The 23,484-nt window shown below is 42.4% G+C and overlaps 1 protein-coding gene across 1 annotated transcript in view; it reads left to right on the top strand.

The window, feature by feature from the left end:
- Nucleotides 1-23,484, top strand: part of RETREG1 (reticulophagy regulator 1) — a 920,991-nt gene that overhangs the window by 274,385 nt on the left and 623,122 nt on the right. Inside the window, exon 3 of the mRNA XM_069620500.1 lies at nucleotides 2,705-2,735. Within this exon, the coding sequence (XP_069476601.1) occupies nucleotides 2,705-2,735 (31 nt within the window). The remainder of the gene's footprint in view (nucleotides 1-2,704; nucleotides 2,736-23,484) is intronic.

A 23,484-nucleotide genomic window follows, 5' to 3' on the forward strand; every position in this document is an offset into this window, starting at 1 on the left:
TTCTTAAGTCTGACCCTTATTTTTGGGTGACGGTTCTGCTGTCAAAATTTGATTTTATCATTCGTTCCAACACGATTCCCAAATCTTGGTTGAATGCGATTATTATGCTTATTTATAAAAAAGGAGACCCCTTAGACCCATGAAATATTCGACCTATACCTCTAATGGATATTGCAGTGAAGGTATTTGCAACTTTATTGTTGACGCATTTGAACCTTTTTATTGAAGATCGTAATATATATTCCAAACATCAAGTAGGTTTCCGGAAAAAAATATGGGATCCTCATTAAATGCTTTTTTTGGTTGCACTTATTCATGCCCATTCAAAAATAACAAATTCTGGTCAGGTCTACTTAGCGGCACTAGAATTATCGTGTGCCTTCGATACCGTTATTCGGGAATTACTCTGGTCGAAACTTTTATCTATGGGTTTTCCTCCAAGACTCGTACAATGAATTGCTAAGTTACATTCTGACACAACCTTTCAAGTAATAGTCACACAGGACGGTGGGTTGACGCCCTGTATTCCGAAAGAGCATAGGACTGAAACAAGGTTGTAACCTTGCCGCAACACTGTTCAATTTATACATTTGGGATATGGACAAGTTGTGGCAGGATGCATCAATGTATCCAGTGAGACTAGGTGGGACTGAAATATATTGGTGATGTTTTGCGGATGATTTAATTTTGATGGACAGAACTCTGCACGGTTTACAATTGAAGTTAGACAAATCCTACGTGTATGCAAACAATCATAATTTGAAGCCTAATTCTGGTAAATCCAAAGTTATCAATTTTTGTAATAAGAAAAGGATAACATCATATTATTGGAAAATAGGTGACACACGTATTGAGAGGATACTAAGTCTATGCTATCTCGGGTACCTTATCTGTCGTGAATTTCAAAAACGCATGTGCTATAGGCCTCAAGGAAAAGGCTCAGCCATTGATCTCAATGATGAAAATCATATATAGAAAGCATTGTAAGTTCTCTCTACTTCCACTCATCGATTTCTTTATGATGAAGGTAAAACCTACTCTACTATATGGATTGGACTTATGCTTGCTCGAGTGCGATGACATCTTGAACAGCTTACAGGCCCAGATGTGGAAATGCACACTCGGTCTAGCGGCAGCAATTCCAAATACCAGCATTCTTCATGAATTAGGCCTATCCTCGTTGGCAGCTAGATGGACCTGGCGTAAACTGGCCAGGTACGCAAAAATATTGGTACCACCAAATAACTCATTGTTCGTTGATTTTAAGGTTATGATGTACAAAGACAATTTACCAGCGATGGTTACATTCACTAATAAAATGAATGCAATTTTGGCAATGATTAATTCCACAATTGAGGACCTATGTTTAGGCTTACCGAATGTCACAAGCAAATTATATATGTATGATTGGATAAAAACAATCCATTCCAACAGCACATATAAAGCATTCTCTGAATATGCGCTATTTGTGAGAAAGCGTGAATCCAGATCTCTCTAAATTATAAAATTCCCTTGCCAAAAAGCCAGATCTGTTTATTCCAGATGTTAGCTGAACCAATACCATACCATAGAACACACCAAATATTGGTTCAACATCTCGTCTGGGAGAATGATGACAATCTGTCGATTTTGCAAAAATAACTTAGACCTGGAATCTTTGAAACACTTGGTTGTTTACTGCGCAGCTTTTGGAGATATTAGATGTCAACACATCGGTAAATATTATACTCAAGCAACTGATCTTGCATGAATGAGCTTTTGGGAACGATGCATGCGGGGAGACAATGTTAGCTTTGTTGTAGCTTAACTAGACTATTTCTTGAAATTGAGGAAGCTTTACGCATTATAAACAAACAGGTGGTGAAGGTCCACGGTGAAGGTTTACTTTGTGACCTGTTCACTTTAAAATGTGATGTGGAATGCACTTGTCATTTGATAAAATGTGCCCTTATAAGAATGTGAAAGTTTGTTATTTATCTATTGGTAGTATTACATTGCGGTATACGGTAAACTGTATATATTGGCATCATGGATTGGGAGTGATGCCCCTCATAGGTGTCGGGTCTGTCATTTCACATTAATGTACAGTATCACAGATTGTCAATTAGGTGGTTGATATGAGCAAGTCCTATATGTAGCTTGGTATTAGGGGCTATATTCCTGTGAGAGATGGTTATTTTATGTTTTTGTAAGAAATGATTTTATGATTGATATTTGTAAGTTTATAATTGTGTATATCACGTATTGTAAAAGTTTGTTTTAAACTGTAAAGAATTACATTTTAAAGAAAAAAAAAGAAAAAAGAAACTGGCTCAGTCTGTCTGGCCCAAAAAAGTGGCCATTCTGTCAAACAAATTAGACCGTCCTAGTATCATGAGCTGGCACTTATGGCATTGCCTTGTAGGCCAGTCCGAGCCTGGGCGATATCCTGGAGACAGGATTAGCAAGAGAATTCCCAGTCCTGAATTTGGGGCCTAATGTTAACCACTCTGTTTCGATCAGAAGTTCTCTCTCACTTGGACAAAACATCCTTTTACTTTCCGAGTTTGGGAGCGATGTCCCCGTAAGACGAGACATTTTCGCGTAACACCGATCTATCATTATGCAATAAACGTTTCATTATTCAAACACGTCTGCATGCAAAAAATGTAATTTGTCCCGTCTTCAGAGCCATCTTTAATGACTATATTCATTATTATTTCAGGTTTACCAGTCTGGAGAAGCGTCAGTTTCAGGTAGGATAAGATACTTTCTAAAATATGTTTTGGTTTGTGGCTATATTTAGCGTTGGAACCCAAAAAGTGTAACCACGCACTCTCAGCCGCTAAGGGCGGGGGATTACTTCAGTCTTTTCTGTACCCCCATCTCTGCCTCGCGTGATTCTCTTTAATTCTTCATTTTCAAGGCAAGTGATGGGAGTCCTTGTGTGTTTTTAAATCGTAACTGAATGAATTGCCTTTAATCAATGACAACATTTAAATGTCTTTTTTTGCAACTTATTTTATTTAAATTGAATGATTATGAGAATACATCAATTACAATACTTGTGAGTCATAACCAACATTAAGGGTGAAAGCATTTCTTCCATGTGCAATTTGAATAAAGAGAACATCCTCTGTATTTTTGGGAACTTTTCTTAATTTCCTGATGTTGTGTTTGAAACACATTGTCAGCTCGTGTACGCGAAAAATTACTTGTAACTGTCCCTTTTCAATGTAATCTTGTTTTTTTCCGTCGTTGTACAATTCTTAGCTTTTCTTACACCAATTATATAACTTTTTGTATTATTTTTATGTCATAAATGTTTAATATATACACACTTTAACTACGGGTCAAAGTACTAAGTATGCCTGCATTTTTCAATGCGTTCCTTATTTCTGGAAGTCTACCGCCACCCACAGGACACGAGTAAAAGAACATCTTAAAAGAAAATGTTCGTTATTAATAAGGGCATGCTTCCTCTGAATGTTAAAATTAAAGTGGGGGGACTCCTCAACAAACGCAAGGAGATGTGACGTCGCCGGAAATTAGCATATCAAGGTGAAATATTAACATTTCATGAAATTTGCTTTGCATAACCACCCAAATTGCACAGGACGAATTATTTATTTATTTGCAATTGGTTTACAACAAACCTTTAGAAAAACAAAAAGCAAATCACCACATCCACATCACCACACCACACTACATTTTATGGACAAACCTGTCCATAAAAAAATTCAAAATGCATACATTTTGAGCACACATGTTATTAAAAAAACAAAATTATACAACAGTTACATCATTAAAAAAACATTAAAATTGCCATTCACTAATTCATCAAAAAAGATTCACAGAACCTTCCAATACAAATCAATAAAACTTCAACATTCATCAGTACAATATAAGACAAAGGAAGATGAGCACCAAAACCACCATGATGTTTCAGAAAAAAGACTTCGCCAATTCATTAGAGAGGCTTTGTCAGGTTCAGGACTTTAATAAATCCTGCCACTGCCAAAGTCTCCTTGGTGGAATTGATTTTAACAGGTCTATTCCAAATGCAGTCGCAGTTAATCGAACAGCAATGACCTGCTTGACTCGTTGCATTGAAACACTTGTGTACAAGCGCAATATAAATAAAATATAATTTCATTTCAGTTCTTTTAATTAAAAAAATGCTTCCACCTTACTGAATTTAGAACTGCACAATCCAATACCAATTGTCGGGGGTCTCAATCTGGTCAGATTTACAAAATTTGCAGTTAATGTCCATGGATTGTAGCCTATCCCTTCTTACCAGACCTCCTTAGTCAAAAGAAGATTCCACCTTAATCGGAGCAAACTATTATGATAACATTTGTTTGGAAACTCTAGCAGAATCTATGTTGGGGCATCCCGCCATCTATGGTCCAGTACCAGATTATGCATCGAAGGATATGAGTGAAGAGAGTCCGAAGTACAAACCCAGTCGTAATCAAAAAGGGCTTTCTTCACTCACATTGTATTAGGTAACAGGTGCGCACTATCCATGGCCAAACTTCAAAATCAAAAGGGCTCTCTCTTCAAACTGAGAATGAGAATTTGTTTTCTTCTTTAACACAGATAATTACTTTCCCAGTAGATCATATAGAGATGCTGGAATTGGATCAAATAGTTTGGCATACAATGCAAGTACTTTCCATTCCACCCGTGCCTTCATTTTAAACCAACCCCAATTCGAATCTAATAGCTACAAGAGGTATTGCATTAGGGATACTCAGAATTTTGTGCCGAATTTTGCTCCGATACTGTATAGAACCTTAGAAATACCAGAGACAACCAAGTCCAAATCATAAATAAGTTTTGGGATGATCTTACCTCCACAGAATGCAAGGGCTGGTTTTTATAGAGAATCGTTCATACTTCCTATCAATTTCCACGGCCTAAATAGATAGGAGTTTCCATTTATTTAAAAGAGTCTCTCTAACATTTCTAAACCCTGGCAGCGCACTAATTTGGAAACCTAAATAGACCAATGTGTCCACAGTTCCAATCCCTTTATTTTTCAAAGACCAGACCCTTCCTTTCCTTTTTTTGGCCCGTGAAATGGTTAGGATTTTGGTCTTGCTAGGATTAATTGTAAGACCTTTATCAATAGTGAACGCATACAATTTGGTCGGCAAACTTTGTAGGCCAGTCCACGAGTTATCAAATAATAAAAAAATTGTCTGCGTAAGCTAACCATTGCACGGTCATTGAAACAATAGTTGGCGGAATCAAGCATGCGCCCGCCAAGTAGTTCACCACATCTGATACATACACATTAAACAGACAGGGTGCAAGATTACAGCCTTGTCTGAGGCCCATAACAGTTTTAATACGTACTGATAACTCTCCTTCATTGTTTAATCTTACACATATCCGGAGTCCTCATAAAGGGCCAGCAAGAGTCTCAGAAAGCCCCCTGGCATTCCCCATTGAGCAAGTTTACTCCATAGTCTATTCCTAATTACATTGTCGAAGGCCATGGACAGGTCGTTGGATACCACATAGGTACATCCCATCGCCTTGTTCCATGCTGATACTCGAAGTGCCTTTACCAGTAAACCATTGAGGTTGGTGGAATAACCCCTTACGAAAGCCAGTTTGAAATTTACTTAAGCGCCCTGCAGCCTAAGCCCATTCCTACACATGAATTAGGAGAAAAGCTGAAAAAAAATGTTACAGGCAGCATCTATTGACGAGATTATGCAATCATTTTATGTTCAGACCTTAAGCCTCGCTTAAAAATAGGGACCACATTCGCAGTTCGCCAAGATACAGGGAGAATACCAGAGTCAATAATACTTTCAGAAAGAACAAAACGAACCTTAGACTAGTTGATTGGATCTGATTTTAGTGCAAGATTACTAAGGCCATTTGGGCCTGAGGCTCGCAAGTTCTTGTACCTCTTAATTAGTGATACAATGTCATCGAAATGTATCCTAATAGCCCATGTAGATTCCGTAAAGCATTCAATAATAGCCAGGTCAGAAACAATATCAAGTGCCCCCCCTGCCATAAATCTCAGTAAAGAACTTCACCCATTGAGTCTCAGACACTGCATTTATAACAGAAGCCTCAATCGGCGGGTCCAAATTGTTAACCAAAAGCCAAATGCACCAGAATCATGCTTTACCAAAACACGAAGCATGCGCTCTGCATCCAACTGCAGCATAGAAAATTTGATGGACTTGCAGACATTTTTATATTTTTGTTTTCATTTCTTCAAGTTGGATTTAAGGTCCATACCGTTCTTGCCTTCCCTCTTCACCGCCCTAGTTTCGCAATGAAGCTTCCTCTTAGCTTCAACCAAGGCAGCATTATAAACATGCAGAGTTTTACCCCTTCGCCTACTCGAGAATTTTGAGTGCTGCCTGTCTCTGCCAATCAAACCCCCCATAAAGTCATCAAAGACCTGTGAGTGAAATACCCTTAACTTCCATTTGAGGGGACATCCTCTAATAACACAATCAAGCTCCTCATTTAAAATTGCAATATTCTGATCAGACCATCGGATTGCATTCGCAGACGCAGTTACTTCCACACAACCCATTTGCTCCATAGGTTGCCCGATTGTCTGTGAGGCAAATTCAGCCATCAGAATTGAGTGGTTACTAAAATTATTATGTTGGGCTTTAAAACTCACTTAGGCACAACATAGGACCACGTCCACAAATATGTAGTCTAGAGTAAAAAAGTGAGTCCCTCGACCCCAAGTTGGTAACACCTTCCCTTCTACTACTGTCATCATGTTAATAAGACTCCAACCCAATGCCTCCATCATTAACCGCCACCTGAATCCATTTTGGATTTTTGTTTCATTACGCAGATTTTCTCCAATAACCTACCAATTATCCTGCACTTGCTCTGTAATAATGCAGTTCAAGTTTAAATCCCCACCCACCAAAATCCTTCCTTCCGGGAAAACCGAGATACCCAGTAGAAAATCCTGCAGGTTGGCCACTCCCTTATGCCAATAGATGTTCGTAATCAGCAAATTAAATTGTGCATCCAAAGAAGAATATCAAGTAGCCATAACCCCAAAAGGGAGGCTAGGGAGAAGAGTCGCCCTCAAGCCCAAGGCAGAGCTCACTGCCATGATCAAGCCCCCCGAAGCCCTGCCCCTTTACTCGGGTGTGCACTCTGTGTAAAGACCTGATAACCATCCAGTACCAAAGATTGTAATAACCATGATTCCTGGATTAGGATAACATTACCCCACCTCAGTATGTTCATTACTTCCATGTTACTATATAAATTAGAACTACCAGGAGAATTCTAAGAAACAAACCTCAAATTAGAGTGTTCACCTTTCTCTATACTCAGTTTGGGCAAGCTACCGATAATTCATTTACCACGGAGTGGATGTCACTCGCCCCCAATTCAGGCCCTCCACCTCTGCTTGTAAATCGATCTTTTTACTTGCAGATATAACCCTATTTCCCGAATTTAGGGACATGCAGAGGGCCCCATCACCCCATTGCTTGATAGGCAACTGATCCTTCTCCCCACTAGATGGAGAGTAAAGCCCAATTCCTTAAAGTTCCTCACTTCTGCTAGAACTAATTCTTTGACCACTCTAGACGAAAAGTAAAGGTGGCAGCAATTGGTATCTGCCCGGTTTGGGAAAGCAACCCGAACTATGTCAGTAGATGAAACTAATTTAAGATTTGCGATTTCCACTAAAATAGTCAACACATTGCCCCTGTTTAAACATGCCTGGGTTGAGGGCCCCAGGATGCTGGACATACAAACTTTATGTTGCCCGTTCATATACCCCTCATCCCTCTCCTTAGACAGGTCCCTAATGTTAGCCCCCAACCAGTCCCTGGATTCCGTACTTCTATATTTACCTGCAGCATCCTTAGCATTTCTAAGTATACCATAGATTTTGGAGCACTGTACCGGCAACCTCTGTAACTCATTAGTTTGGGGGGTACATTTATATAGCTTATCCAATAGTTGTCCAACACCCAAATGCAGCCTTTGGTATAAAGTCTGTGGTCAATTTTGACTACACAATTCTTTTTGTTTCTTCCACTCCTCCCGGTTCATATTAACAGACCCTCTTTGGAAGAAGCAATATTTCCTCCCTCATCATAAGAGGGGAGTCCTCCCTATGAGTATGTAGCATATCCGCCCCCATCAACATAGGCTCCTCCCCTGTTGACAATTTAATTCTAGTTGTTTTCCATCTTCTCACCCAGCTGCACCAATATCGAACAATGCTCTTTCAGTTCATGCCAAATATTGTCATAGAGGTTGACGAACAAGCTCAGTACCATGTTCAGAGCGGAAACCGTTGGGTGGGTTAAACAAATTCGCTCGTCAATCTCCCTCAAAGTGTAATGCATCCCCCTCACCCAACGGATCTGAGGCATCAGTCCTAGGTGGTTGAGTCACACTTTCCGACATAGCATCACCTTTACCAATCAAATTCGTCAGAGGAGTGGGGGAATGGGGCATTGAAAAAGGGGAGTTAGACATTGAAGCATCAGATGTGTGCTGAATCACACTCGTCGTGATGCCGTTGTTCCCTCCATCTCCAAATCTGTACAGGACGAATGGCATTTGCCTTTCATAAAATCTACTTACGCAGAAAACCAAGAGAGGATGTTTTCTTCGACTGTTTTGGAAATGTTAAAAGGTGTGCATGTTTTAAACTCCAAAAACCAATACAAATGTTTTCCCTGGAACTTGCAGTACCGAAATCGGGCATTTCACCTTTAGTTGTTTATTTTTCATAGGGTTATAGTGCAGTGGTGAAGTGTCGGGTCTGCAAATTTGGAGACTGCGGTTCGATCCCGAGGTCGACTTTTATTCATAAATTCAAAGAGGACATTCAGTGTTTCTCACTTTAGCTGGAGGGGACTCAATCCACCCTCTGAAAAAAGTGGATGGACTGCGTCCACTCACGTGTACCCTCGACTTGAGCCCTCTGTGCCCAGTTCCAAAAGCATGCTTAATTTGATTTCTCCATGGGACACTACTGCAAGCTTTTACAGATTTTAACTGCAGAGAATGCCAGTTGCTAGACGGTTCTTGACATTTCCCGCCAGTGGGCAGTTTCTGTCTCCATTTGCATTGCTGCAGGATGGTCAGAAGTTGAGATTTTCACTTTCCTCATTGTGATCCCATCATTAAGCCCATGAAAACAAGCATTATATTATGCACATGACACACGTGACATTACAGTTAATGATCTCGGGTATGCTACCCCGTATTTATTATTGCTGTTGGTGTGTGTTTGTTGTTAATTGCTACATACATCACACTGGGCTTATAGGAGAGCCACTTAAAATCTCCACTTTGCAAATGTCCCCCAAGCGGGACGTGAATACCGAGACTCGGGTCTCAAGCGTGCTGTTCATAGCAGCCTAAGCAACACTGCACTTATGAAGCCCAATGAGCCGAAACATGTCTGGGGCTGCTTGTGGTCTGCCCTGGAAGTAGCTGACCAAGCAGTTCGAGCTGGACTGCTCATTTTTGTGTGGGACAAAGCCTGATTTGCATATTGTCTTCCCACTACTGTAATGGCATGTCAGATTGAAAACTGGTGGCATCAACCTTCAGTTTTAGTTTGAGAGTTCAATGCAACGTACTTAGGAAAAGGCAGCAAGTGCAAGGCGGCATGAGCTGGAGACACGTGATCAAACCTCCTCAGACCTGATAGCATTGCGGTTGTCATGTTTTCTCCCATTGCAGTTGTGTCATGAGGCTGGCTTCAAGACCAAGATAGTTGCTACTCCAGAAGTAAAGCCTTGAAGATATGAACGCTTTTACAATGGAATGGACGTGGCTTAAATGTTACGTGGAAGAAACAGGTACGAATCACTGCTTGCTGTGAGTGCCAGCTTGTTACTCATCAGGGGGGTGCCCAGATGCCATGCTCTGTATCTGGACAGGGACCGCACTGCTTAGGCGGGATTCGGGGCTTCGCCGATTGAATGTGTTATTGATTAACAAAACCCCAGTCTTTGCTGGCTTCATTGTAAGGTTGTTTCTGAACATGCAGGTTTTTATTGAAGTTATGGATGCTTACGGGCTTTGGCGCGTTATAAACAAAGTAACATAACATAACAAGGGGTCCTTTAGACTGGTGGTAATGAGGTTCTGATCACCAGTGAACTCAGAAAGGTTTCATGTTATTTTTGGGGGGGGGGGACTTTGTTGCAATGTACTTCGAAGTGATAACTTTGAAATTGGCCTTCGAATGTTTTAAAAAAATGTGGGGGTCCTTCTCATTTCCCCCTTCCCCACCAAGCATATCCCAAATCCTTCCCTGCCCTCTTTTTACCCATTAACCCACTACTACATATATGGATTTCGAAGTAAATCAAAGTAATCGCTTCGAAGTAAACTACTTCGGAGTAATTTCTGTCTCTGAAACAACCGGAGACACTCACAAAGGTTTGTATATCTTCTGCCTAGTTTGAAGAAGGGAAACCGCTTGGCTTAATTAGCTTGATCAGGAGGGAAATGTAAACATTAAAAAGAAGTGGGAAGAGTGTAGAACACTGGGGGACATCGCAGGTTAGCTCTTTGAATAAGAAGGTGAAAGGCGAAACTGAGACCATCTGAAATCTTCCCACTATGAAAGGGTCTATGCAGGCTGGGACGGTACCTCGTATCCCTAGTTGAGTCAGCCGGGTTGACAGAATGTGACGGTCCTAAACACTAAAAAAATCTATGTGCGCACACCAATGTATAAATGGGTTAAATGGATTTACTAAAGTGTACGAAAACCTTCGGGTGCAGAGGAGGAATACAGACTCTGACACGGAGTCTGGGATACAAAAAGTGAAATGAAAGTGTCTAAGACTTGAGACACTCCCGTCCCCTGCACACCATATATACTGAATAAAACAATCAAACAATTTATGACAAGTATTGGGTATTTACTTGTTTTTTTCTTCACATATTCAAATTCCATGAATAGTATTCATATGTTACAATTTCATTCCAGTTTCAACAGTAGTAAATCATATACCAAAAATATACAAAATAAGAAAAGCCCTACAACTCGCGGGCTTAAATCTTGATTCAACCATTTTTCAAGCTCAACGCATTTCGGGGTATGTACCCCTTCTTCAGGAGCAAATAATTCTGTAAAAATACATACAAAAAAAACAGTCAGGGCTCTATTGACTTCGCAGATATCACAATGTAAAAATAATGTAAAGAAAGGTGTCAGAGGTATATGAATAACAGTTCTGTATTAAACAAATTTCCAAGCAGAGTCTAGGGCTATGTTGATTCAAAGCGCTTCAATCAAAGAACAGTAAGCATAATATAGCAAAATATAGGTTGAGCCTAGTTAATCACATGTCATTGTTAATTTAGACACTCGGGTGAGAGATACATATAAGAGAAACCAGTCAGTGTTCTGTTCACTTTGCAGACATCACAATGTTAAATCAAAAGTCTTGAGCTGTGTAAGTTCAAACTCCTTCAATCAAAGAACAGAAAGCATAATCTAAATTAGGCCCAATTAATCACATGTCATCGTTCATCTAGACATACGGATAAATGATTCTAAGTCAGTTGACCACAATGAATAACCTTGTATGTCTCTCTATGGACTCCCTTTATTCCAGTGATACCCCTTGCTCAGAATGTAGCTAAAGAAACCTGGCTGTGTATCTGATTAGGTTTGCAGATCTATTCCCCTCATACTACATAAGGTACCTGTATTCAAATGTGTCCATTGTCATGTTCATGTCCACTGTGCCAGAAGCAGTTTCCTATCACTATTAGTTGACAATCCTGGTGATCTATGCTCATCAAGGGGGCTCCAACTCGGTGCTCCCTCAATTCTTTTGTCCATTACCCTTCTGAGGTTTCAAGCAAATGACGTCACTCTTATGGAGAAACACTGAGATTCCATTATTATAGGCAACAAACTGAAAGTGCGACCAGTGCTATCGGAATATCAAACCAGTTGCAGCCCAGGTGGGTAGAAAAATTTCGATGGATGTCAGGACAATGTCCGAAAAAAGATAAATAACCAGCCTCGTCTTTAGTCAGGTACGTCTGTTAGATATCCGTAGAGCACCTCTGTGAAGTATAAAAATCTGTTATGATCGATATCTAAGTAGTAATCTCAGAACAAGTTAATTCTAAACATAACGTATTGATCAGGGTGAGAGGATTTCTGCTATTTGCTAAACTAAATGGAACACTGTATGCAGTTAGGATCATATCTCAGTGGCACCGTGTGAAGAGACAGCATTTAATTGGGCTGAAGTAAAGTAAGACAGACCTATTAATGCTGTCTATTGTCAAAAGTACAAGCTTACTTGCAGATAGGAATCTACACGCCGGCAGCCGATGTGACGGAAGTTCATGCTGAAATTGTTCGGATTGAAATGGCATATCACGTGATAATGCACGTCATCCTCTATATGTACAAAGCTGGCCTCCCACTTATCGTCAACAACTAGAACGTTGCACGTGTACCGTGGTGGGGAAAACCGTTCTGTGCTACTGTAAATGGAAAAACCGCTGCGGATGTCAAGAAAAAACTTGCGTGTCACGTGAATAATCATGTGACATGCTCTGATTGTTAGGGATTGATGTTAGACTAAGGGAAACTCACTGTAATTAAAGACACTGATCCCGGAATACCCAACGTGCACACCTAAATCCCACAAGTGTCCAAACGGTGTTAAAAGCTACACACAAATCAGTTCTGGGAAGTTTGAAATATATAGGAAGTCCAACTAGGAATAATCATATTGGTTAAATAAGAACTCATCCCATGATGTCTCAAAATGATGCAAGGAAGAGGCCAAGTTTGATGACACATGTATTCTCGTAATTGTTACAGCAGTCTCTGTGAAATATATGAAATATGAAGTCACAGACAGCCTGTTTAAATAAGGAACGCTGATGGAGATGATCACTTGGTTAAAGACTCTGAGTGCCAAGGACCAGAGACACAAAATGGTCAAGAATTAGTAATCATAGACGACTACTGGTAATGCTAAGGCATCGAGGTGGCTTGCAGGGAAATGGGGGGAGAAATGAAATAAAACAATTTAATGAAAAGTCCTCATTAAGACCTTTAGGATGGACAGTGTTGAATAGGCCAATCCAATGCATCTCCCTTTGTGAGAGTAGTGTATTGTAGTCGCCACCTCACGGTAGCCTTCTCACCACTTCTAGAATGCAGAACTGTATTTGGGCTATGGAATGTCATAAAGATGTAAAGTGTCTAGCAACTGGGTTTTTAGCATTATTGCAACGTATGTATGATTTGTGTTCGGTCCAGCGTTCATGGGCAGACCGTGCTGTTTGTCCATATATAAAAGCCCACAGTGACATTTGATGCTATATATAACACCTGTTGTTCTGCATGTGGCATAGTCCCTCAACTGAATCTTTTTGCCGGTTTGTGGATGCAAAATGTAGTTACCTTTGGCAACATTGTTGCAATGACTGCATGACAAGCAGGGGAATGTCCCCTTTTTTTTGGAAGTCAATACTAATTGGTCTTGTCTAATTGCCCTTTCGGCTTTAACCAATCCGTCTCGAAGATTCGGACCGCGTTTGTACACCGTCCTGGGTGGTTTAGGAAATAGCTTCAAATGGGTAGGGTCATGATGAAGAATGGACCAATTTTTGTGGATAATCTTCTTACTCTGGTATCTCTGTCTAGAGTATTTCGAGATGTGTAGAATGGAGCTCACATCTTTTTGGGGTTTCACGATGAGGAGTTGTTCCTTGGGAATTAGAGCAGCTCTCGCATGGGCTTCTTGTATTACCCTCTCCGGATAGCCTCTATTGGAGATAGTGTTGTGCATTCATTTGTGAAATCTTCTGGATCTGAGATCATTCTTTTTAAACGTACGATTTGGCTGTAGGGTAAGCTCCATCATAGCTTTAGGGTGGAAACTTGCAAAATGCAAAAGATTGTTCACGTCAGTGGGTTTGTGATATAGAGTTGTCTTAATTTGAGTATTCACTATGGTCAGCTGAACATCCAGAAAGTGCAAAGTGGGTTCTCCAATGTCTAGTGTAAATTTAATGCGTGGCTACACGCTGTTCAAGTAACAGAAGAAAGCCTTAAATTCATCTTTGGACCCACACCAGATGCCAAAGATATCATCTATATATCTCTTCCAAACAATGATCTTGTGGCACCACTCTGTTTTGTCTAGTACATGCAATTATTCAAAGGCATGCATGAAAATGTTCGCATTGACAGGGGCCATCGCAGACCTCATGGAGGTTCCGGAGACCTGAGCATTTAAATCTGCGATGGTACCCGAAGAAACTGTTGTATAAGATGATGGTGATGAATTCAATAATGAGTTGACGTTCACATTTTACATTACATGATTGCAGTAGAAACTGACTCCATTCAGTGGCAGATACTACCACAGAGAATCTGGCAGCACCATAACCCTCAGTCTTGTAGCCAGTTCTTTCTTGGATACTCACAACAATGCAAGTGGCATGCGGGAGAGTTCCCTGACACACTCTCTGACTGCTTTTCAGGCATGGTGCTCGACTAATGATCTCTGTCTTAATGCCATTAAGACCCTTCTCATTGGAACAGGGTCCCCTGCTTCCCCCGCTCTGTGGCCACCCTCTTTGGATCCTCTCCACTCAGAATCTAGTGAGGCAAAAAATCTTGGTGTCATCTTTGACTCTGCTCTCCCCCTACATTATGGACCTTGCCAAGAAGGCCCACTTTCAGCTTCACCTCCTCAGAGGTATTCTCCCCTTCATTACATTCCCCCAGAAACTCAATGTCTCCAGAGCTCTGGTTCTCGCTAGGCTGGACTACTGCAACAGCCTCTTCCACAATCTACCTCTTTCCACTCTTCGCCCCTTTCAACATATACAGAATAGGACTGCAAGATTTATCCTTGGCCTCAAGCCCAGGGACCACATCTCTACAGCCGTTAAATCTCTGCACTGGCTCCCGGTTGCTGCAATGATCAAATTCAAGACCTTCTGCATCATCCACAAGACCTTCTGGGGCCTGGGACCCCGCTACATCCAACTCTCGCTCAAGTACCTCCCTGCTAGAGTACTGTCATCTAGCTCCAACACTCTGCAGATCAGATGTTTTTACAAGCAGAGAGTAGGGGTAGATCTCTCTCTCTTCCGCAGGCACTTTCCTCTGGAATGGCCTCCCTGCCCTTTTCAGACTGAAGCCGGACCTCCTTAAGTTCCAGAAGCTTCTCAATACTCTACTCTCCTCCACCTCCTTCCCCCTCCTTGCTGAATGCCCCCGCCAGCCTCTGAGACTGCTGACCTAGTGCACTTATGAGTCACACAGTGAACCAGGCCCTCCCTTACCAGTCTCCACCAGTACCCTCTAACCAGCACTGCCCTCCCCTGGTCTATTCCCTGACCAGCCTGGTTTGTTGACCACCCCCCTCACTCACACTTAGATGATTTCCCTTCCAAGCCCCCCCACCCCCGAGCACTTGTCTGGCCCAGGCCCATCCCTCCCCCTTCACCTATTCCTTTGCATTATTCCCTCCCCTCCCCCCACCACTCCTCCACCCCCCAGCACTTCTTCCTGCACTTGCACGATCCGAATGTCACAAGGCCTAGTAGGACTGTTACTGTTTTATATGCCCTGTTCCACCCCTCCACCCCCTTGTTACCTTGTGGCACCTAGAAACACTTTTTGTTGTACAGTGTGTCTTATTGATGCCAAATAAAATAAAAATAAAATAAAACATTCTCTGGGTCAATTGGGGTTGACAGAAAGATGCCATTGTGTGATGGGGATGCCTGCTAGTTATACCCAACTTGGTAGCATTACAAATGGAAAAAGGGGGTGTTGCAGCACTGTGAAACTTGGATTACGCAAGGCCCTTGTCAGTGGTCTATTTTCGAAACGATACTTTGTGGGTGTTTGGGTAAAACGCGTTCAACTAACTATTCAAAGGATCTAGGGCTTGGCTCTTAATCAACCCACTACACAAGCACAAGGCTTTTAAATATCATTCTTGCTTGAACTCCAGCCAGTGCTGCTCCCTATTAATAGGAGAAGCGTGTGCCCTGCTTAACGATTTCCTCTACTGTACCCTTGGATTGTTCCAGGACCCCAATGGATTGTGAGGTGCAGTAATTGATCATAAAGGGCCCTGCTTGTTTCTGTGGCAATGGCAGTGTTTTTGAAGCAGTGGCTGTGAAGTGAGACTTAAGCAATAAGTAGCTGGTTTTTATGATTGCATTGGAGTCGACCTCCATATTAATGGTTGGTTTAAAAATATACTGCACCCTTCAGACTTAAAACTTGTATTCTTCCCCATCTTGGCATATGCATTCTTTTTATTGCAATATTGTTTTATTTTGGTTTTAGCTAAACTGGTAAAGGGGTCTTTGACTCAGCATTGCTGCTGCTTTTCGAGTCCACATAGCATCCCTGTGGTCACTTGGTACATCTGTGTGGCCCTCTGGACACAAGCCACACTGCACATCCTCTTCTCCTCACAAAGCATCACTATCCATGTTAAGGAGCCTTGGGGTCCTCTTCTTTTACACATATTTTCTGAGGTACTTAGGCTTTTGATAGCACCTGTTAGTCCTCGAACAGAAGTGTTTCCGAGCTGTACAACTAGGCAAGGTAAACACTCTCAACCTTGCACTATGACACTAGGATATCCCTCACAGTCACAAGTCTCTTCCAAAAACTAGATCACACTTTTCGTGGTCACGTTAGGTCTGATCAAAACTTCCACCTATCTGGTAAGCAGGTCTATCATCACCAGACAAAACTACTGTACTCCATCAATTCAAACAGGACCCTGAACATACATCCCACACTTGCCCAAAGGCTGTTCCGGGACATCAGTGATCCCCATGGGATGCCTGGGACCCACACACACTTTGTTACTATTATTGCAAAGGATGCAGCTTTAGGAACAGACGGGTTTCCCAGCTGTACAACTAGGCAAGGAAAAAACACTCAGCCTGGCATCCCGATCACTCTCGCCAGATTCACTCCTCTCTCCTTCTCCGCTTCTCATCAAAGACACTCCGATCTTCCAACCTAACCACATGCTTGAAAACTTCTCTCACCTGGTTTGGCTTTGACCACCTACAACATCCATCCCTGAGAGCGGGAGGTCATTTTACCCTTAGCACATCCCCCACAGTGGGAAGTACGTTGTTCCTAACCCCCACCAATGCCAACACGTGCCCACTTGTTCCACAATTGGCCTTTCCTGAAATTTTCCACCACACTACCCAATTTATTCTCTGCTACAGGAGCTCTACCCATCCAGGCAGGCAGTCGTTTGGTGTTATCCTTCCTCCCCCTGCTGATCTGATCACTTCTTTCAACACCTTGTTAAAAAGTTCTACCAACCCGTTGGTTTGGAGGTGATATATGGCACTCTTACAGTGCTCAATGGAATGTTTTCGACAATATTCCTCCATCTCCTTTGACCTTAACTGCGACCCATTGTCAGTCACTATGACCCTAGGATATCCCTTATGGCCACACTCCTCTTCCAAAAAGTGGTCACATTAGGTCTGATCAAAACTTCCACCCATCTGGTAAGCAGATCTATCACTTCTCTCACGTACTGTGACACAAGCCACACTGCATTTCATCTATGAGTTTTCATTATGTTATTCAATACCAAAATGATTGTGAAGCCACTACACGATACAGGTGATTTTCTGTCAGTGATACAAGAGACAAGCATTGGTAATGCCAACAGTTTTAGCTTTTGTGAAGCTATTGCATACTCATCTGCCAAGTACTGCCATAATTGTACTAGCTGACTATAAGATGGCAGCAGCTGAAAATCGGCGTGAGTACTTTGCCTGGCAAATGCTTATCTAATACATATACATCCACCAGTTTGTGTTCATGTTTTCAAAAAATATTATTAGTCGAGCTGCGTTAATGCAGATTGCAAACCAACATCAACTTTAAACATCAGAAAAGCCCAACCTATTTTCATTGCTTCTTCCCTATAACAAATTTGACCCACCCTCCAGCTGCATTGCCCAATCACCAACATCATCCAAAATACTAAGAACAGAAAGGCACCCTACCAAAACCTGACAATCGGTTCACAGTAAAAGGATAGCATTTCAAAACATAGCCTCATTGGCTGTTGTATATCATTGTCAGACATATTAAATGCTCTCCGAGTAAGTTGAAATACACAGATCTCTTTTCGCATATCTAAAAATGGGGACCACATGTGCAGGAATTGCCTCCTACTTACTATCCCCGAGCTATGCCATAATCTTTTCCATCGCTAGCGTATGCAGACCTTGGATAACCACTAATAATAATGTATTGTTTATATGGCGCTACACACCCATAGGTCTCATAGTGCTGAAATAACTAAAGACATAATCACAGCAGGACAGAAGGGGGCGGAGAGTCCCCTTCTTCCATAAAGCTCTCATGGACTTCTTTGCAGGTACTACTCGTGACAGTAATTGGCTACCTTGTGACCAGGACATTGGATGTTGGTCTCACTCTTCCAACTAATAATCTTTCAGTTTAGGGCAGGACCAAATGATGTCATACATAGTCCATTTTCGGCCACAAATCCTCCCGCACCTGTCGTCCAATTAGGATTATAATGGGCAAGACGGGATGGTGTTGGATACCATCAGCAGAGGTTTTTCAGGTCATTGTTTTTACTTTGCTCGATCTTCGGCAAAGAGCAACATGCAGTGGAAAACATTTGCCTGTGTACCTCCGCTAGTTAACATTTCAAATCTTTCTACCAAGACGCCCTGCATCACTGCTTTCCTCAAGTTGCCAAATATTGTTTTAACAGGACTTTAGTGCAAGGAGCAGATGCAATGGCACATATATAGCTTATGACTCAAGTGCCTGAAGGCACACTTGGCTCAGGCATTTTTTACTACCCTGGAAACACTCTTACAGCTGCATTTAAGCCATTAACTGCCAGAAGACTGCTTTGAAACAACACTGATAGGGGTCCTATACAGCATAACATTTGATGTTACTGCTTGACAGAGCTTGCCCAAAGAGATGCCAGGATGATGTGTTTTGAGTGGTGGTTGGGTGGTAAAAGCCATAGGGACTAGTATGGCCATGGGCAGTCATTGGGTGGGTAAAAAGCCCCAAAATGCCCTCATTCTGGCTCCTCCTCCACATATCCCATCGCCCTGCAATCTGTACTCCGACTGAATAGTTTTGGCTATTAGGTGGTGCTGTACTCAAATACCAGTCATATACTTTGTCAACTACCCTAAGCCTCCTTCCCAAGACTGTCCTTGAGAAACGAGTGGTAAAGGGTATATAGAGGACACCGACCCCACAGCATTTTTAGAGTGGTCTGTTTATTGTTTACCACCTCGAGTAGGTTGTCTCTGTTCTGAACGAAGCCGGTGTGGTTTCATGCCCTTTTCTGAACCTTAATTTCTGTTCTCTTGGCAAATTACCTCTCTCCGTATGCAACTGCTCTTAGCATCTCACTGTTTTCTCTTGGGGGACTAAGTGAAACGTGTCTGTGCCTGCCTGCTGTTTCTATAGGTGTGTGGTGACATCAGATTTTAAACATTTAGCCAAGTAAAGGTTACCAAAAAGAGCTTATGGTCCGAGGCTTTCACAAACGCGATCTCTAAAGTCTGTCGTTAGGTGCTCTACCAGATCATCAGGGCAAACAGGGGATTCGTGTTTGCGCAATGGCAGAACGCCCATGGCTGCTTCTAGGCTATTTGTGAAAAAGTGCATTAGTCATTCCGAATCATGCTTGTTCTCAGTTCTTTATGTCCAGCGAGCAGGTTCAGGGCAGAACCCACCCTTCCCCCTTCCAGGATATTAATGCTATTTTCTTGAAAGTTTTTGCACATGTTTTCAATGCTCGACGTAAAATACATTGCAGGTATCTGTGCAAACAATTGAATCTGTACGTTTTTGTTTTATTGTACTGATGTGAGCATTTTTTGACACAAATTGGATACAGAAAATTCAGAAAAAAGTTCACATACATTTTCAGCCTTCATTAAAAAGTTAAATGATTTGCCCAGGACCACACGTTTTGGTTGTATCAGCAGTGTTGCAGTATGCGCTTAGTTATGTAGACGAGACCACCCATGTTCATTTTTACATGCTCTCCTTTAGGCCACGCCTTCAAGTTTTAGGCCATGCCCATCAGGCAAGCCACGCCCCCAAATGAGCCCCCCTCAATTTCTTTCCCCACTGCATGATGTCCTTTATAACGCGCCTGTACTCAAGTGTTTCTATGCGCAACAAGACAAGGAAGGGAGGAGAAAAGGAGGACAAATTAGCGATCTTACTAGGCCTTGTGTCATTCCGATAGGGCAAGTGCAGGGAGGGAGGGGATAAGTGCCAGGGGGGGAAGAGAGGAGGGAAGAGTGTAAGTGTGTGACGACACACAAGTCCTGCTCCCTCTCACAGGTGTCTATGAACAAGACGCCGCAGCATTAACCAAGATATATACAGCCATCCAAACCTGGATGGCAGCCAACGGCCTCTGCTTAAACGGGGACAAAACAGAGATCCTACTAGTTGGCACCAAAGAAACACTAAAACTCCCGCTGCAGTACAAATCCTTTAACATAGATAACTCCACCATCACAGTCTCCACTGCAGTAAAAATGCTACGAGTACACCTTGACTCCACTCTCTCCATGACACAGCAAGTCAATGCCATAGATTCCTCTGCTGCATTTACCACTAAGGTAATTAATGCCGTTAAACCCTTCCTATCCTCTAAAAACTGCCTGGCCATAGCCAGAGCCACAGTAGGTACCAAATTGGACTACTGCAATGCCCTCTTCTTGGGCACGTCTGCACAAAACCTAAAAAAAAATGCAAGTCACACAAAACAATGCTCTAAGAGCAGCCCTAGGCATCCCTAAAAGGGAGCACATCTCCCAAGCCAGAAAAGAAGCCCACTGGTTACCAATAAAAGAACGTATATTATTCAAATCCATGGCCCTCACCCACAGATGCCTCTCCGCCAATGCTCTGCCCTATCTTTCTGAAAGAATCACCCTTAATACATCCACTAGACCCACCAGGTCACACATTACTAGCCAGACCTATGTACCCACATTCAAAAGAAGCAAAGCCGGAGGGTCCAGTTTTCAACACCTAGCACCCAAAAACTGGAACGCACTCCCTACCGCCTTAAGGAACGAAAAATCATGCCATGCCTTCCGCAGACTACTCAAAACCACGTTGTTTAACTAACGCCTCCACCCCACCCTACTTATCCTAATGTATTTTCACAACTGTATGTAAATAAGCACAACTGTATGCAAATATGCTCTGCATTTTATCTAAATACACCATGTATGCCTGTAACAAGTAAGACTGCTTTCAGCACCACGATGCCCAAGGGCAGATGTGCGCTATACAAATCCAAATAAATAAATAACTAAATAGGACTAGTAAGTGCTGCCAGGAGGTGGCTCATAAGTGCATAGAGACAGGGGACTGTAGGGTTGCAGATACAGTCCCTTAAGTGGGTGGGAGGCCCGGAGGCAGTGCAAGGGCAAACAGTTGTGCAGGAACTTCAGTGGGTGGCAAGGCAACCAGTCTGTGCAGCAGACAGGGACATCAGCAAGGGAGAGCGAAAAGGAAGGTCTTGAGTTGCTTCCAGAACCTTAGGTGGTTCTGCTGAAATTTGAGATAGGCACTCATTCTATTAATCAAGCCCTATATATGTTATAAATTGGAGTTTTTTTTACGTGGGACTTTGACCCTCATTCCGAGTATGGAGGTAGTCATGGCGCTATTTGCGCCATGACTACCTCCAATACCGGTACCGACTCCGACTTAGTTCAATGGGGACTTACCGGTGTAGTCTGACCTTTGCGGGACCGGTAAGTCCCCATTGAAAAATCCATTCCCCATTCCCATTGAGCCCTGATAGGGCTCAATGGGAAAGTAGCTAATAACGGTACCGCAATTTGCGGTACCGTTTTTAGCTCTGAAGTCCCTTAACGGGTCCCGTCCATAACGCCTGGTAAGACCAGGCGTTAAAGGAGGGACCCGCTAAGGGACCTCAGAATAGGGCGCAAAGGGTTTACCGGCACCGGTGTCCTTACCGGTGCCGGTAATCCCTTTGCGCCCAACTCGGAATGAGGCCCTTTGTCTGCCACCTGTTACATGTGACGCAGTCACTAATGGCAGTGAATGAAGCCTGGCTGTCTGCTTACAACTTGAATGTACGCACCCTGGGCAAGTTGCCCTGTGGTGTCTGACCAAAGTGATAAGATGGCAGATATTGAAGACCCACAGCCTGTGCAATCTGAATACCAAAGTGCAATTTGAATAACACTTCAAGGCACTTTAAATCCCCAGGCCCTTCACTTTTCATCCCCTGTCGTCCAGCGCGGAAGCCAAAAATCGTGCTGCGCCTTTGGCCTTGCATTGATTTGGTGCCTAATCTGCTGCGCAATGCCAGCATGCTCACTCTTGTAGTGTTTGCATATGTCAAGATCTTTCTAGGGCAAGTGTTTGTGGGTCGCTCGATCCTGAGAAAAGGAGGGAAACCGAGAGGTTGATGGAACAAATGTTCCGGACCTAGAAAGCAGTTATAAATGACAGCTACCTATTGCAGGAAATCCTGTGAGGGTAATCCGCATGTGCCTTTGAGGAGGGAACGCTCCTCCCTAAGGCAACATTGTAAGATAATTTTTCTTCACTACCGAATCATGGAAATCTAACACACAGAAGTGTTGCCTTTTGGAGCTGTATTCATTTCACCTTGGGACATTCCTTGAAATCAATGAAGCCAATACTTCTTGGACATTCACCTTACAATTAATGTTTCCAAATGTAACGAGGGGCTGCTCTGGAAGAGATAAGGACATTGAAATGTATGCTCTTCAATATGAAGGATCCCCACTATTGGTTTGCGTTCCAGATTTAATAGCACAATGAAGGGCATTGTTTATCTGCTGTACTGCAAATGTATACTTACATGATGACCACAATTGCAAAGTGCATTTTACACTTTTTACACTACATTTTACAATTTTACAACTGTATACTTCATTATGTGCAGTGCTTAGAAGTGAAAAACAAGCGGATATCAGGGTGCCAAAAACAGATCCTGTCTCTTTACATAACCCTGCCTAGCTACCTGACTTACTGGGTGTAACATGTCCTCATCAGACCCCTTAGTTCTGTTTTCTGAAGGCGCGTGTACAAAATAGTTAACCTTGCAAGAGCATTCTTCATGATCGCTTGGGGGAAGATCTTCCTTTAGGATCAAAGAAAGAAACTGCATAAAAGTGACAAGCGTACCCAGGAAAGGAATTAGACACCGGCGATCTTATTAAACAGCCACACCTGGCTATCTGGTGTCTAGATCCAATTGAACCGGCAGAAAAAAGTAGGCTATTTTCAATGCTAAATTTGTCAAACAGAAAGAGCCAGGGCCTTCCTTTTGTCTCAACTGGCCAGCTGTGCCTTATACTGTCCCGCTCGTCAGAGGAGCAGAGGAGTTTGGGCAGATTTTTTAATCTGGATCTTGT

The sequence above is a fragment of the Ambystoma mexicanum genome, chromosome 5q (assembly GCF_040938575.1).
Source record: "Ambystoma mexicanum isolate Mex_15411 chromosome 5q, UKY_AmexF1_1, whole genome shotgun sequence".
NCBI lineage: Eukaryota > Metazoa > Chordata > Amphibia > Caudata > Ambystomatidae > Ambystoma > Ambystoma mexicanum.